This window comes from Lactuca saligna, chromosome 3 (assembly GCF_052625555.1).
Source record: "Lactuca saligna cultivar CGN05327 chromosome 3, ASM5262555v1, whole genome shotgun sequence".
NCBI lineage: Eukaryota > Viridiplantae > Streptophyta > Magnoliopsida > Asterales > Asteraceae > Lactuca > Lactuca saligna.
This window is the reverse complement of record NC_136419.1, coordinates 196,741,994-196,758,625: the sequence shown is the minus strand read 5'-3', so window position 1 is coordinate 196,758,625 and position 16,632 is coordinate 196,741,994. Positions and strand designations below refer to the sequence as shown.

Genomic DNA, 16,632 nt, shown 5'->3' with positions numbered 1-16,632 from the left:
ACCACACACACTCCACCAATGACCAATGAGGTGCAATGTGATATTTCATAGGTTAGCATCAAATTCTATTGAATGCTAATGATTTTTCCACAATAGAGATTTTGAGCTTATTTATATTAAACTCCTCGTTAAATCCTCTATTAAACTCCTATTGGAGATCCATTAAATTCCCATTGAAGATGAACTATTAAACCTTCTATTAAACTCGCATTGGAGATCCATTAAACTCCCATTGGAGATCCATTAAACTCCCATTGGAGATGAACTTAATGGAAGAAGCATGGTAGTAACCTTTTGACACCATAGGGACGTAACATTCAAACATTTTAAAAGTTGTATTAAACGTAGAAATTTGACCAAACAACATCGACCATTTCTTAATTTATTCTAATAATTATAGTGGGAGACTTAGGAGAAGACTTTTAGCCGATAAATATTTCTCTTCAACAATCTACTTTCAAACACCAGCCAAACAAAATGAAAACAACCCTCCTATTCGCCGGAGTATTTCTTGCCGCCATCCTCCTCCCGGAGCTGGTTGCATCCCAGAAGTGCAATTGTCGTCCGCACCAGTGCTGTAGTAAGTATGGCTTTTGTGGAACCACACAAGCTTATTGTGGAAAAGACTGTCGAGGTGGCGCATGTTCTCTACCAGCCCCTCCAAATAATGTCTATGTCCCTGGGATAGTAACGAACGCATTCTTTAATGGGATTGTTGCTAAGTCGGCACGAAATTGCCCCGGAAGAAGATTTTACACACGAGATGCCTTTCTAACCGTCATAAAAAACTATCCACGTTTTGGTAGATCCGGTTCGATCATGGATTCCAAGCGTGAAATTGCGGCTTTCTTTGCTCATGTTACATATTTGACTAAACGTAAGTCTATTGAGAATATTTAGGTTAAATGAATAAGAAATATCGTTAATTCTGAATGTCTACATATGCTGGTTTGCAGATTTTTGTTATATAGAAGAAATAAATGGTCGTTCGAAAAGCTATTGTGATACAGTCGACTCACAATATCCATGCAACCCTAAGAAACGTTACTATGGTCGAGGTCCAATGCAACTTGCATGGAACTACAACTATGGTGCAGCCGGAAAGAGCCTTGGGTTCGATGGGATCAATAACCCAGAGATCGTGGCTACCAACAGAGTGGTTTCATTCAAAACTGCCTTGTGGTTTTGGATGGAAAATGTTCATTGGGACTTTGCTTCTGGTAAGGGGTTTGGAGCAACGATCCAGGCAATCAATGGGAATGAATGCAAAGGTAAAAACCGCGCTGCTGTGAGATCTCGTGTCACGTACTACATAAATTATTGTAAGCAATTTGGTGTTGCAACAGGAAGAAATCTTTGGTGTTAGATTTTGTTTCGGTCCATATCATGTGGAATCCAGCGTATGATACTAGCTTAGTGGGCATAATAAGTGTGTTTGAAAAAAAGTGGTCTCGTGGTGACAATGTCTTGGTTGATGTATGACCGAATGAAGGTTGGTGTCATAATAAAGAACAATAATAATATAAGTATTGATGGCAATATATAGCCTTCTCGTCATTCAATTATAAAAAACTGTTATTATCTAATAAATTGATTGTTTATAAAATTCGGTAAAATGAACACAAAAATGTAGAGATCAACCTGGCGCACGTCGAATCCGGTTTGAATCACCTTGCAAGGCTAAATACTTAAATAGTCATGGGTGACCCATAGTCAATTAGTACCGTGAGAGAAGGATGAAAAGAACCCCAATGAAAAGAACCCCACCCGGGAGTGAAATACAATTGGCTGAATCCCGTAAAATCATTTCATAAAAGTTCATTGATATCTTCTAATTTTCATAAAACAAATCAATTTCGATTCTTGAATAATCCACATCACTTCATCCGTCTAAATTAATTTTGAAGTGTATTAGATAATTATTTGATATATGTGGGTGGATACATGTGCAATACCACAAAAACCAACTTTCCAATATTAAAATTAAATCGTTCATTATACCCACCACTAATCATTATAGTGATTATTATCACGTTATCACCATTAACTACCACTAAACCTATGGAATACTCACCACTATTGCACCACTCCACCTTATTTTTTTTAATTAAAGTTAATTAAAAAATACATACGAAATCCAAATACAATATATTTATTTAAACTAATTTTTTTATTCAGTTAAAAAACATTACATAATTAAAAAACCATTACATAATTTTAAAAAAAAAAACAACTAAAATAAAATAGGAAACAACATTAAAATGCAAGCATAGAAACAAATTAAACTAGTTTCTAAACCTCATTTTTTAAATTATTCTACCATGGGATCTCTTTAAAATTTTGCAAACCTTCGAGGTGTTTAAACCGTATGTGGTTTATGTTTTCATATTGATGTGTGGCTACAACAACTGGATTGTCTTCGTGTGCGTTGTTTATAACATGGTTATAAAGTTTGTCGAACTTGCGACATGTTCCCCTCATAAAGCGAAACTTACAACATATTGCATCAAGATTACGGCTACGATAACCCATTAAATCATGGAAAACGTTTCCAAACTTTGGCAAAAAATCCCTCAAAGTTCGACTATCTTGGTCTTCCGTAACCGTAACCCCTAGTAGTGCTAACTTTTCTTCTTCTCCTTCTTCCAACTAGCTTTGCATTTTGGGAGCTATGATTATTTAATGTAAATAAAGATAGAGAGAAAATGTGTGAAAGAGAATGGTTTGAGTGTATTGGTTTTTTAATTGATGTGTTTATATATAGGTACTGTTTTTAGATTAAAAAAAAAAATTAAACTGTTACATCCCAAAAATCATGACCAAAAATTCCATTTTTAAACCATTAAATAAACCATTGATATTAGAATCATTTCATCAAAACATAAGTCATATTATTCCAAACAACAACTAAGAGTATCATCAAAACATCAGAGTAATCATCCCAAGTTAAACATCATGGTGTGTACGATGCAGTCATCTTGAGCTCTTCTCTTTGCAAATGGAAGTACTTGAAACCAAAATTGAAAATTATATGCACAAAGCTTACTGAGTCTCTCCAAACTACCACATATCATACATATAGTATATTGGGCCCCCTCCCCTTCATCGGGCCCCACCGGGCATCGGACAGAGTCCGACATCAGACCCGCCTGGCATCGAGTCCCACTCAGTATACGTATCCGTTTCTCCTAGGCCCCATCTGTCACTGGGCCCCACCCGCTTTACACATACAAACAATAACATATAATTATTCAAGCACATATGGAATCATACACAATACTATATATTCCAGTCCTAAATACCTTGCCTAACATGGGCCTCGCCCTTACTCTGCTATAAATGAGATATGGAACCCCGTCCACACTCAACTACTTATGAGATATAGGACCCCACCCACACTCACCTCCATACCAAGCACATACAAGTATCATAAAGACAATAAGTTTCACTAAACATGCATTCCTTCATCGGGTATCACCCGACAGCGAACCAAAGTTTGGAAACATACATATAAACATTCCTCGGGCCCTGCTCGACATCAGATTGTAATTCAAAAAGCATATAGACATTTCTCAGGCATCGCCCACCATCTGACCGTAATCCGGAACATACAATACATACACATGCAGGAATCATAAAGACATCAAGCGTATTAACATTCCTAAGGCATTGCCCGACATCGGATCGTAATTCGGAACCACATAACATAAATACGAGCCGACATTGAGGCCTTCGACCCATTCAAACAGGAGGAAACTCACCTCGCAAAGCTGAATCTCACAAACAGTCCTATGGTTACTAGCTGGTAGATCCCCGAACTGCAAATCTCTCTACTCCCCGAGCTACCATTACCAAAATAACAATTAGTTCAAAACCAATAATCCTCCTTAGGGTAAATGTAACAACCCAAATTTTTCAATAAAACTTTCCATTTTTAAATTAATAAAATCATTTTCAAAAGACATAGGATTTCAACCACATTGTTTATCAAAAATCCATACTATCAAATAAATTATTCGAAAACATCGGAGTGTCCCAACAAAAATGCCGAAGAGTACATGTCCCGCTATCTCATCAGGCCCTTGCCCTTAGGCTCCGGAGTACCTCAAACAACCAACAAATTGTAAGCTAATGGTTAGAAAGTTCCCCAGAGCAAACCCCATACAATATCTATAATCATATAATCCATATTAGCTATATCAGTTACACAAACCACATAAGCCTTGCATATAAACATATAAGGATGTCATGGAAACCCTCTAGGGTCTTACTCTGGGTACCATGGGAAAACCCATATGGTCTTAACCTTATGCCTCGGGAACCCCACTAGGTCTTTAACTAAGGATGCCATGGAAACCGTCCAAATATCTTACACCATAGTGTCTCGAGAAGCCCCCGAGGTCTTTACCTACGATGTCGTGGAAACCCTCCAAGTTCTTACACCTAAGTCTTTCAGGAACCCCACGAGGTCTTCCATGCAAGTATCATAAATACAATTAACATACCACATACTACATAGTCAACTAGCATATCACTTAGAAAATAATGGGTCGACTTTGGTGCCTTCGACCAATTGGTATGCTAAGGAGACTCACCTCTCAAGAAATGATGAACCGATAAGATAAGTCCTAACTCGTCGCTCCAACTCAACTGCCTACAAACACCATGTCACTAACTTTGTCAAAGCCCCATATTACAAAAATGCCGTTATATTCAATCTTGGTCAACCATGGTCAAATTCAAGGTCAACAGTCAATGTTGACCCCAAGTCGTTGAGTTCCTTCAGAGTCTAGAAAACTGGGAAAAACTCTAGCCAAATTGCCGAGTTGTCTCATCAAATCGCCGAGTTTACTCAATATCCAAAAGATGAGGAAACCCGATCCAAGTCGTCGAGTTGACTAAGCAACTCGTCGAGTTCTTTCAACCCTTTTCTCATTTAGATGCTTTTAAGCGAAACGAAGGCTCTAAACTGTAGATCTAACATCATAGGGTGTACTCATCACATAATGCTTCCAACTTTAAGTGCATGCAAGGCCTTAAGAGGCTAAAACACCCAAAACTAAGCTTAGGAAGAGGTTTAGGGCATAGAGAAGGGCCAAGACTAGATAAAGAACAACTTTATATCCATGGGGCCTAGAGGAGTCCAGATCTGAGACCATGTCCTCATGACAAGCTAAAACCCGAGAGTGACTCCATTTTGCCCTAGAAATGACCATATTCTTACATAAGGGAAGATTTAAGAATTGGAAAGCCAAGATAAAGATTTTATACCTCAATGTAGCTGCAACACATGAGGAAATATTGGATCTACTTCCTTCTAATCAATCTATCATCTTCAAGCTTCAGCGACCTCTCTCTCTCTCTCTTCTTGTAACCACCAACATCCGACACCATGTCATGGAGCCTACTTTTCCACGACGTGGAAGCACTGCGTCAACATTTTCAAAATTTGATGTTCTCATTCAATATGTTCGATGGATTGGTTGTTGTTGGATGTTTCTGATCTGAGCGCCTTAGGTGAGACTATGAAAGAGGAGTTCTATGTCGGACTCTTAGCGCTTATCAATCAATCAAGGATCTACAAGGGTTTTGAAGATTACCAAAGGTATGAATTCTCCCATATTAAAGTTTCAATTGATAGGTTGTTCATAGATATGTTTTTCGGTTCTCTTGATGATTAAAATATGTTGCTACTGCTTCCCTTTTAATGTTCATCCAAGTATGTAAAAAATATGATTGGATTATCGTCTTCAATATGTGAATGGGAAGCGCATCACTAAATATTCAAGTGGATAGAATTTTAGAAGTCATTAGACCATAAGTCTTTTGATTGATACATATCTCATTATATCAAGATAAACGATAAACAAATCACTCCATAATACTATCATTTGTTGGAATTAGTTCATGCTAATCTTCTATTCAGGTTGAAGACAAAAATGAAGTTCAGAGTCAACTGGGGTAAATATAAGATACTCAGATCTAATATGATATTGAGAATCTTGATCAAAGGTTAATGATCATCTAATGGAATTATGAAACTATTTCACAATCCATCTCAAACCAAAGTATTGCCTTAAGAAATATAGTTGGATAATGAAAAAAAATTATTTTCTGATTTGTAACTGATGAGTCGTATTGTGCTTACAAACATTTCATGCATTATACCATGAATTAGTGTTACGAGAGTCCTTGGTCTTGTACAAAATAAGAAAATTTTATCAAACGTTTTGTGCAATGGGATATTTTGTTAGAGATCCCGACTATGTTTTGAAAACTCTCCAAGAACAATGTATTCGTTGCTCTTAGAGCAGCCTTTTGAAACAAAGAGCTGATATCCAAAAGAGATAGTAGGAGCCACATTGATCTAGATAAGACTCAATAATCAATTAACAAAGAGCCTAAAGTAAAAACACTACCAGTTAATTAGAGGTTAAAACCTTTTAACGAAAATTAAACCACTCTACCTCTTTCATATAGATCTGATGGAAGACATCATGAACCTTGTTGACTCCATTTCACATGGGGAATGAGTCACTGATAGATTGTGATCAGAGTCTATGTGCTACCAAAAGCTATGTAAGGCCATATAAGCCTAGACTGGAGGAAGCTATGAGAATGATATTCAATCTAAGTATTTTTGAATTAATCCAACACTTGGAGTTAAAATCATATAGTTTTTTTGTCGATCTTCAAGAGATGACAAGCATGGATAGGAACACACATATTCGAACCAAGACGATTTATGAAACATATGTAGTCTTGAGTAGTCCATTGATGGATTCTAACAAGCATCTCATGTTTGGATCGTTTGCTTTGATTAGAAGTTCAAAAGTTTAATATGAGAAACAAATGATATTCCATGTAAATATTAAAGCTAGTAGGAGCAATGTGTCCCTGGTATTGAAATATGAAACAATGTGCTTACTCTGCTAAGTGTAAAAGCTTTACATAGCTTAAGAATTATCTTGGTGTGAAATACATGGGAGGAACATGAAACCATACTTTGATTCTATGTAAATAGAACTAAGTGAAGCATTGATTTAAGCCAAATATTTGGAATCCTAAGGAAACTCGAGTTACAAAATTCTTAAAGAGTTCATGCCAGAAAAATTTGTAACACATTTTAAGATCCAATGACTCATATGCCTTGTGCATGACAAGTCATATAAGATCATTTTGGCTAAAATAAACGAATCAAGAATCAACAATATTCTTTGGAATCCTAAAAGCAAGAAAGATATAACCTTGTTCGTATGGAAGGACTCAATGAAAGAGTTACATTGATGGTGAGTTTCTTATTAATAGTGACATTTCTGTTTTGCAGTCAGAGTTTATGCTCTTAATTAATAATAAAGTATTAACTTTAAATTGTACCACATAACATGCGTAAGTGGATTTGATAATAAGATTCGAGTATATTTCAGTAAGTTAGATTGCAAAGACAATCTTCGCGACTAAAAGAAATTAATCAGGGACCCGGATATTGTATTTAATAATTGATGGTTGTCTTGAAGTTTCTTATGAATGTAAGGTGATTTTACCTCTGCTAAAGATCCCACACCACATAAGATCAATTTTCAAATACTCAATAAGTAACTTAATGACTGTAAGGACATCATAGTCAAATAAAGAAAGTTTTTCTCATTCATTCCTTTAAACAAAAATCACTAACCATGGTTAATAGTCGCATAAAGATCTAATGTCATTAAATTTACATATGTATTAACTTAAGAACTTTTAGTTTAGTTTGTTTTAATATAAGAAACAAAGTAGTATATGTTACTATTTTTGGATTAGGTGTCTAAGCCATTAACTAAATTATTATAAACTTAAATTATTAGCAAAGTCGTTTTAGGTTGCCCTCAAGCCTAGTAAGAGACTGAAATACTATTTGGAGAGAGAGAGACTGATTATTTATTATACGACTGGTAAATTAATTAGATATCAAAATAAATAATTTATTATTATTTTTTGAGAGAAATATATTAATTTGAAGTTATATTGTTTAATTATAAATTAATCAAAAATTAACTGGAATTCAGTTTTGGATTAATTGGAGTAATTTAAAGTGGGAGGACTAAAGGTGACAATGTTCAAAAGATTGGGCATTGACTAATTCTAGAACCTCCCCAGAGGTTAGAATAATTCTAAGGGGTTTTGGAAGGTTTCTAGAGCCTTTCTTTGGATCTAAGGAAACTTGGGGAGGAAAGCAAAAAGATAGGCTTATCCAAGGAAACATGCCTTATCCAAGCCTCATTGAATACCTATATAACCACTTCCAGAACCTCATAATTTCGGAACTCGTTATAAGGAACCCTAGAGACAAAAATCCTCTATCATCTCCTTTATCTTTTATAACCTCCAACTTCTAGTGTGTGGGTGTGAGCCATCAGAGGCACCTGATTTTTGGTGCTAGCTTTAGGAAGATCTACAATGAAGGGATTCATGTTTACTTACAACAATAAACTGAAAGGTATGTTTTTAATAACCCTTTCTTAGTTTCAAAAATAACAATATGTTGTATTAGGTCTCTAACCCATAACTATAATTGGTATGTACTTGATTTGATAGTAGCACGGTCCGTTTGGGTCGCCTTCATCATATAAACTTGATAGGATGACTTTTGGAGAAAGAGGTTGATAAATGATTTATAAATATATTATAGGAATAATTTATTAATTAGAAATCATATTATTTAATTAGTGTTAATCAGAAATTAATTTGGAATTAATTTTGGGATTAAAGGAACTGATTAAAGGTGCAGGGACTGGTTTTGTAAATTATTGATAGTTTTAAATCTGGATGCTGGACTCTATTAGAATGGGTTGGACGAATTTCTATAGGGAGGCCCTATAGAATTAGCCCAAAGCCTTCTAGAAAGAGTGTCCTTGGGCTACTTGGAGCCTAAGCAAGGAATTAGGGTTTCCACCTAAAAACCCTAGCATCCATTGCTATTTAAAGACCCTTAAACCTCCTGAAATCGGCCACTGCTTCCCAAGAGAAACCCTAGCTGATTTTTCTACCTCTCTCTCTCACTCATCCTTTGCTACTGGTGTTTGTGACTCCATTAGGGGTGCAATACTTGAGGCACTAGATTTCAAGAGTCAAGATCATCCGTGGAATCCTTGCTATTACGAGATAACAAGCAAGGTAACATTCTAACCCTAGTTTTTTCATATAGATCTCGAAAAGTATATGCTAGTATTAGGGTTTTCGCTTTGGAATTTCTATTTTCATGTATCACTAGAGAAAAACTTAGATCCAAAGCAATTAGAGTTGCATGATCACATAGGAATGTAGTCATATGTTTAGAAGATCCAACCTGGGACACAACATATGCACCCTACCATTTCTCTAATCCTCTATCCATATTAGTCATATGTTTTTCCCTCTGTGTGATTGGAAAACATCCTACCTAGGACACAACATATGCACTTCTATATCTGACTTCTTTCTTAATGATTGTCTACTCACGTAAAGTAAAGAGTTTTTGGAGGTTCTTGATTACCGGAGTGTGTCGGGATGTGGGAAACACGTTCTAGTACATCTAAAATTGAACTACTTAAAAGGTTGTCTATAGATCTTGCTGTTGAATTTATGTGGAAAACAATATCCGTGGTCGTTGTCAGCCAAATGCCCTATTTATGAATAAGATCACAATAACTTGTCACTTATAGTCTTTCCAATTTGTAAATATTTATCGTTGTGTTTAAGTGGACCACAATACCAGTGATTGACCAGATCCAAACATGCAGGTGTGTGCTGAAAAACGATATTGAATTTCTTGACAACTTCGACCCCAAATATTTTTTGTTTTTATTAAATTTGTTCATTGTTTTCCTCTATGCAAAAACTTAAGGGGGGGGGGGGGGGATTAAAAATTAAAAAAAATCAAATAAAAATAAGAAAATTAAAAATCCAAAATTAAAGTTATTTCTGTTTTATTTCTTTTTCAAAAAAATAATAAAAAAATTCCAAAAATACTGTTATTTCTGTTTTATTTTTTTCAAAAAAATATGAAAAATCCGAAAATATTGTGTGCTAAGTTTTCTTTTACTTTCGTTTTTATCTTAAAGTTTTCTTTGTTTTGAAAATTGAATTCAGATGTAGAGGAGACTCATTGAGACTGTATCAAGATTTTCTGAGCCAAGGCTTCATCCATGATCATTGAAGAATTCTCATTTGTAGGAACAAGAAATGAAGATTATTTTTTCAACATTCAATCTTTAAACTCTAAAAGCAAGGTGAAGTTGTACTTCAAGATAATATCACATATTGCATTAAAGCCTCCTCAATCAATTTGCTGCTATCTATGAGCTTGTTGAAGTGATCCAGAAGATTCAATCTCTCTGTTATTCTCTCTGAAGATTCTTAAGCTGAAAGTGCCAATTTTCAAGAATCTCTACATGAAACTTCCACACCCAACGTACGTTAAATGTCAAATTTTGAAGAAAAGCTCATTTTCTCAAGATGATCTCATTCACATAGAAATTTCATATGTTCATCTTGAAATTGTGAAGAAATCAAAGAAAAACACAAAAGCCAAGCTCATATTGAAGATTTTTAAGCAAAGCAAGTTACAATTTTAGGGGGGGGGGGATTGTTGGATAAAAAAAAGAAAGCTATAAACCAAGGGGGAGATTGTTGGGTCTAAAATTGGCTTATACTTTGCTTTTTCTAAGCATTTGTTGTTTTGGTCTACGACAGAAAACCGTCATGGGTTTATTTGTAGCTTGGAACGAAAACTCATGGGTTTTCGGTCTGGGTAGTGGGTTTTCGGTTTTGAGTCCATACCTATATATAGAGGTTAGGGTGAAGAATGGTTTGTTGGTTATGATGGAGGGGACAATTGTCATATGCATGTGCTATAGAGAGAAAGTTAGAGAGAAGAAGTGTGTGTGTGTGTGTGTGTCTGTGTGAATCTTATGTTTGTTCATCATTCTTATCTTAAATACATCATAGACTCATCAATTTCTTCTTCTTCTACTCCATTTTATGTTGAATCATCCACTTTATTGAGACTCCGCACCATCAAGTGGATTGGATTAATACGTCAGGAGATTTTGGGGACCTATAGTTGGTAATAGAGCTTGGATTGTATCAATCTCTTTGGCAAGATTTAGAGCGTAGTTTCACTTGTTCTTGAAGGATTTTACGTTTTTGATACTTTTTGAAAAAATATTGGGGGTTTGTTCTTCGTGTTTTTCATAAAAAATGGATTTTTAATCGAGTTGGAGCTAAAAAAATGAGAAAAGCGTTGTTTTTGGTCGTAATCTGCGATGGGTGGCAGCGGTTTGCGGTCAGCAGCTAGGACATACAAAGCATTTTTGGCCGAAACCTCATTTACGGTCAGTAGCATTTACAGCCGAAATCTGTTTTCAGCCTCAGACATTTTCGGCTTACTACATTGCGCATGTATTCATTCAACAATTCTATCATGTGTTCGGTCTAGTCCTCGCAGGTCAGCAGCCTCGTGTGTGGTCTAGTTCTTGGTCATCAATAAAAATCTAGGATGGAGCAAGGATCGAACTTGGGTCTCTCACACACGCAACCAACGCCCTTACCACTTGCTCTAGGATGCCACATGTTTAACCTTTTCCCGATCCAGATTAAAAATCACAATTTTGGTTTCTATTTTTGGATTTTTTCAAATTTTGGCCCAAAAATCAGTTTTTCGAATTTTAAAATTTCGTTTTTAGCCCAAACTTTTTACGTTTATTTTTTGACTTCCTTAATTGACTTTTGACCTTAAAAATTGACTTTAAATTTCATGTTTGACCTTTCACTTTAAACTTTGACTTTTTCGTTTAACTTTCAAGTTTTCACAAATATCTTTTCGGTTTGACTTTTAAGTTTGACATTTCAACTTTGACTTTTATGTTTGATTTTTTTTAAACCTGACTTTTAAGGTTGACTTTTGAGGTTTATAGTCAAAGGGAATTTTAAGTAAACAATGAGTTCCATGAACATCCTGGTCAATGAAGTTTCATGCTATCAATCTTGTGAAACTACTATTAAATTTCTCCGAGATCAAATCGATTTATTAAAAAGGGAAAATGAGGACCTTAAGTCTAAAGGCTATACTCTTAGGAAAGGTCAAAAACCTTTAAAAGCATAATTAAATTCCAAAAGAAAGGAGTTTAGGAAACTTCAGGAAGAATATTGTAATAAATGTGTAAATTATGACTATGTTAAGGAACAACTTGCTAACTTGACTACCGAACTTGATGCATTAAAAGCTAAATATAAAGATGTTGAATTCAATTTGATATGTCAAGTGAGGTAGTTGCATCCATGATAGTGAAACAATTAACATTTAATGATAATCAAACCAAGGGTCTAGGGTATCATATTGTTCCACCTCCTTTCAACGACAACTATAACCCTCCACTTGAGACCAACGAAGGAGAAATACCTACTCAGTTTGACCAAATCCCTATACCAGCTTCAGTTAAGACTGAACAATCTAGGCCAACTGAGAATGTTGAGGTGAACGTTTTTGATGATTCTACTTCATGTGCACGTAAAGTGGTAGAAGATGAGAACAAGGAGAACACTATTGAACAAACCAATGACTCCTTGAACTTTGAATCCGTGGCTTCTAGCTTGGTTACTTCTAAACCTGTTGTTGGGAAATATATGTCACCCAAACAAGCGAAACAAAGCTTATGCTACAAGTGCGCTTGTGGGAACAATTTGAGACAAGGCAAGAGCACGCCATCAGGGGCAGGCAGAAACAACTCCTATGTGAAGAAACATACATGTTTTCATTGTGAAACACCTGGACACATTGCCAGAAATTGTCTAAATTGCACATATATTCCCTACTACGCACAAGGGTGGCAAAATGCGTCAAGTGGGAGATCCGCCAAAAGAAGCCCTTCAAGGTCAAAATCGCGAAATGGTAAATCGAATGCTAAGAAGGCCAAGAATCCAACTCCCAAGATCAAGAAGGGAATGTCAGCCGAGAAACCAAATTCAAGAGATGCTCCAGTGAAACCACGACCGGTTAGGTCAAAGTCATCTCGGCGATCGACTTCAAGTTCAAAAGTAAGTGATAAGGCACCCATCCGATCAAACAAGAAATGGGTTAAACCCAACTACAGATGGGTATTCAATCTCTCAAATCTTCTAATGATTCGAATATTTCTTCATCTTCTGTTTGTGATAAGCAGGATATGTTATGGGAGAGAGTACTTTGCATTGATGACAAAGGTCAACCCAATGTCAAAATGGACTAGGTTCCAAAGACTAATTAATCGCGCACTCTGTGTTGGTGTAGTTATGGAGACATCTAACCTGACTTCGGTTTGTTGATAGTGGCTATTCCAAGCACATGATAAGAGGCATATCTCAACTACACAACACTCAAAACTTTGTTTGAGAGCTTGTGTCCTTTGCGGGAAAGGAAGAATGTAACACCGTAAAAATTTGAACAATTTTTCACTTTGTAACCCATAAAATATCTTTTGAAATCATAAATAAAACATTGTATCAACATTGTATTAGTACAAAACCCAAGATCAAAATATATATGTATAAACTTCGGTGTGCGTGTGTACGAATCATGCCGGTGCCTTCCCGCGATCATCACTGGTACCTGAAACACATAACACATAACACTGTAAGCATAATGCTTAGTGAGTTCCTCAAAATACCACTCTAACACATAATAGCCACTCGAGGCTGTAACTCTGTTGACCCTCAGGTCTATGTGTCTCAGTGGGGCCATCCAGCCCTAACTCTCTATCGGCCCTCTTGCCCTAACTCTGTGGACCCGAAGGTCCTAACTCTGTGGACCCAAAGGTCCTAACTCTGAATCATACATAGCACATATCACAGTAAATCATAGCACATAAATAACATGCAACTACACTGGCATATAACTATAAAATACTCTATCACATAACTATGTTACCACACTAGGTAAAGTATAGTGAGAAGACTCACCTCAGGCGTCTTGGTAAATCTATGACTCGGTAGAAATATTGCCTAGTCTCCGCCTATTCACAAAAAGTAAATACTCTTATAAATATAACTCTCGAAACTAGACTCTTCCTGCCATTGGCACCCACAGGAGGGTAAAAGGCTATTTTACCCCCCCCCCCCTCCCGACACAAATACTCCATTGACCGAACCCTAAATGTCAACGGTCACACTTTGACCCTACTCGCCGCGTGCATCCTGGTGACTCGGCGAACTCACACATGTTCTCTAACACTTTGTTCCACTTGGCACGCCACGTCCCTCCTTATGCTTGACAAGTCATACTAGGCATGAATCGCAGGGCCACCACGACTCAACTCGCCGAGCGTCAAGAACAACTCGGCGAGTAACGCCTTGAACTCCAGTCCTCTAACTCCCTTCTGACTCACTGAGTCATCCCCCAACTCGGCAAGTCTGCTTATTGAGCAATTTACGTGAAACCCTAACCCTACTCCCCGAGTCTCAGGAACAACTCGGCGAGTTCATGCCATGCACAAACTCTACTAGCCTCCTGAGGTTAGATCTGTTTCCCTAAATCAAAGATCTGGCCTTCCCAAGCATGAATGTCACGTAAAGTAAGAAACTTGATGCTTGTATAACAACAACAAGGCATCAAAAGGAGATTTAGTCCCAAAAATGGCAACCTAAGTCCAATAACCCCAAACTGATTCATAAAGCTCCAAGGGTTAAGGTCTCTGGACCTCTTTGAGTCCAGATCCAAGGCACAAACTCTACAGGTAGCTCCAAGCGATACGCTACCCTGCCAACCCTCGCGATCACTTTAAACGACCCAATATATCGAGGTCCCAGCTTGCCACTCTTTCTGAATCGGATCACTCCTTTCCAAGGAGATACCTTCAGATGCACCAAATCACCGACCTGAAATTCGAGCTCGGATCGTCGCATATCAGCATAACTCTTCTAGCGACTCTGAGCGGTCAACAACCTTTGCCTGACTTGCTGGATCTGCTCAGACATCTGAAGCACTATCTCCGTACCCATCACACGCTGCCCCACTTCTCCCCAACAAATGGGGGTCCGACACCTCCTCCCATACAACATCTCAAAGGGTGGCATACCAATGCTCGAATGATGGTTGTTGTTGTAGGAAAACTCCGCCAAGGGTAAGTACGTGTCCCAACTCCCACCGAAGTCCAATACACATGCCCGGAGAATATCCTCGAGCGTCTGAATCGTCCGCTCACTCTGTCCGTCAGTCTGGGGGTGGTACGTGGTACTGAAATGCCGTCTAATACCCAATTCCTCATGGAATTTATTCCAGAATCTAGTGGTGAAACGCACATCTCGCTCTGAGACAATCGAGATCGGTACTCCATGCCGTGCTACCACTTCCCTCACATACATCTCTGCCAACCTCTCTGCGGAAGAGCTCTCGCTAATAGCGAGGAACTGAGCGCTCTTCGTAAATCGGTCTACAATCACCCAAATTGCATCGACGCCCCTCGCGGTTCTTGGCAATTTGGTGATAAAGTCCATAGCAATCTGTTCCCACTTCCACTTGGGAATCTCTAACGGCTGCAACTTGTCGTGCGGTCTCTGATGCTCGGCCTTAACCGTGCGACAGGTTAATCACTTCTCCATGAACCATGCAATGTCCCTCTTCATACTAGGCCACCAATACTCCTTTTTCAGGTCCAAATACATCTTAGTGGCCCCAGGATGGATCGAGAACTTCGATCGATGAGCCTCTTCCATCAAAATGGTACGCGTTCCGCCCACATGCGGTACCCAGATCTGACCCTGAAACGTCATAAGCCCCCGACCATCGGTGAGGAACTCTGATACTTGCCTAACAACCCGCTCTCTCTTCTGGTTTTCTGGCCTAACGGCCTCGGTCTGAGCTCCTCGAATGGTGTCCAACACCGGAGTCATCACCATCAACCTCATACAAATGTCACACATCAGAACACTCTCCGCCCTACGACTCAAGGCATCGGCCACCACGTTGGCTTTTCTTGGGTGGTATAGGATCTCGCAATCATAATCATTTACCACATCCAGCCATCTCCTCTGTCGCATATTCAAGAGGGGGGCTGATCCATTAAGTACTTCAGGCTCTTGTGATCTGTGTATATGGTACATCGGACCCCATATAAATAGTGACACCAGATCTTGAGGGCGAACACTACTGCCCCCAACTCCAAATCATAGGTAGGATACCTCGCCTCATGAGGCTTCAGCTGCCTCGATGCATACACTATCACATGACCCCTCTGCATCAGTACTTCTCCCAATCCTGATATCGACGCATCACAATATATCACAAAATCCTCCATTCCCTTCGGAAGGGCTAACACCGGGGCTTCACATAATCTCTGGCGAAGTGTCTTGAAGGAGGCCTGCTGCTCTGAACCGCAAGCAAAAACTACACCCTTCCGGGTTAATTTGGTGAGTGGCACGACGATCTTGGGGAAATCCCTGATGAATCTCCGATAATAGCCTGCCAGCCCTAGAAAACTCCTGATCTCCGTGGGTGACCTCGGCACCTCCCAACTCATCACCGCCTTAATTTTGACCGGTTCGACCAATATCCCTTTCTGGTTAACGAGATGTCCCTGGAAATGGACCTCTCGTAACCAGAAATCACACTTGGAGAACTTGGCATAAAGCCTCTCTGATCTC

General features: G+C 38.1%; 1 protein-coding gene across 1 annotated transcript; it reads left to right on the top strand.

Moving 5' to 3' along the window:
• The first annotated feature begins 437 nt into the window (after window positions 1-437).
• LOC145037710 (endochitinase EP3-like) lies at window positions 438-1,557 on the top strand. The gene is made up of 2 exons (XM_078986418.1): window positions 438-877; window positions 957-1,557. The coding sequence occupies exons 1-2, from the start codon at window positions 478-480 to the stop codon at window positions 1,364-1,366; spliced, it is 810 nt and encodes a 269-aa protein (XP_078842544.1). The 5' UTR covers window positions 438-477; the 3' UTR covers window positions 1,367-1,557.
• The last annotated feature ends 15,075 nt before the right edge of the window (window positions 1,558-16,632 follow it).

Bases quoted from the DNA above. Each gene is read 5' to 3' on its own strand.
- LOC145037710 (XM_078986418.1), top strand. From the start codon at position 478: ATGAAAACAACCCTCCTATTCGCCGGAGTATTTCTTGCCGCCATCCTC. The intron at 878-956 runs GTAAGTCTATTG...GCTGGTTTGCAG, and splicing joins TGTTACATATTTGACTAAAC to ATTTTTGTTATATAGAAGAA.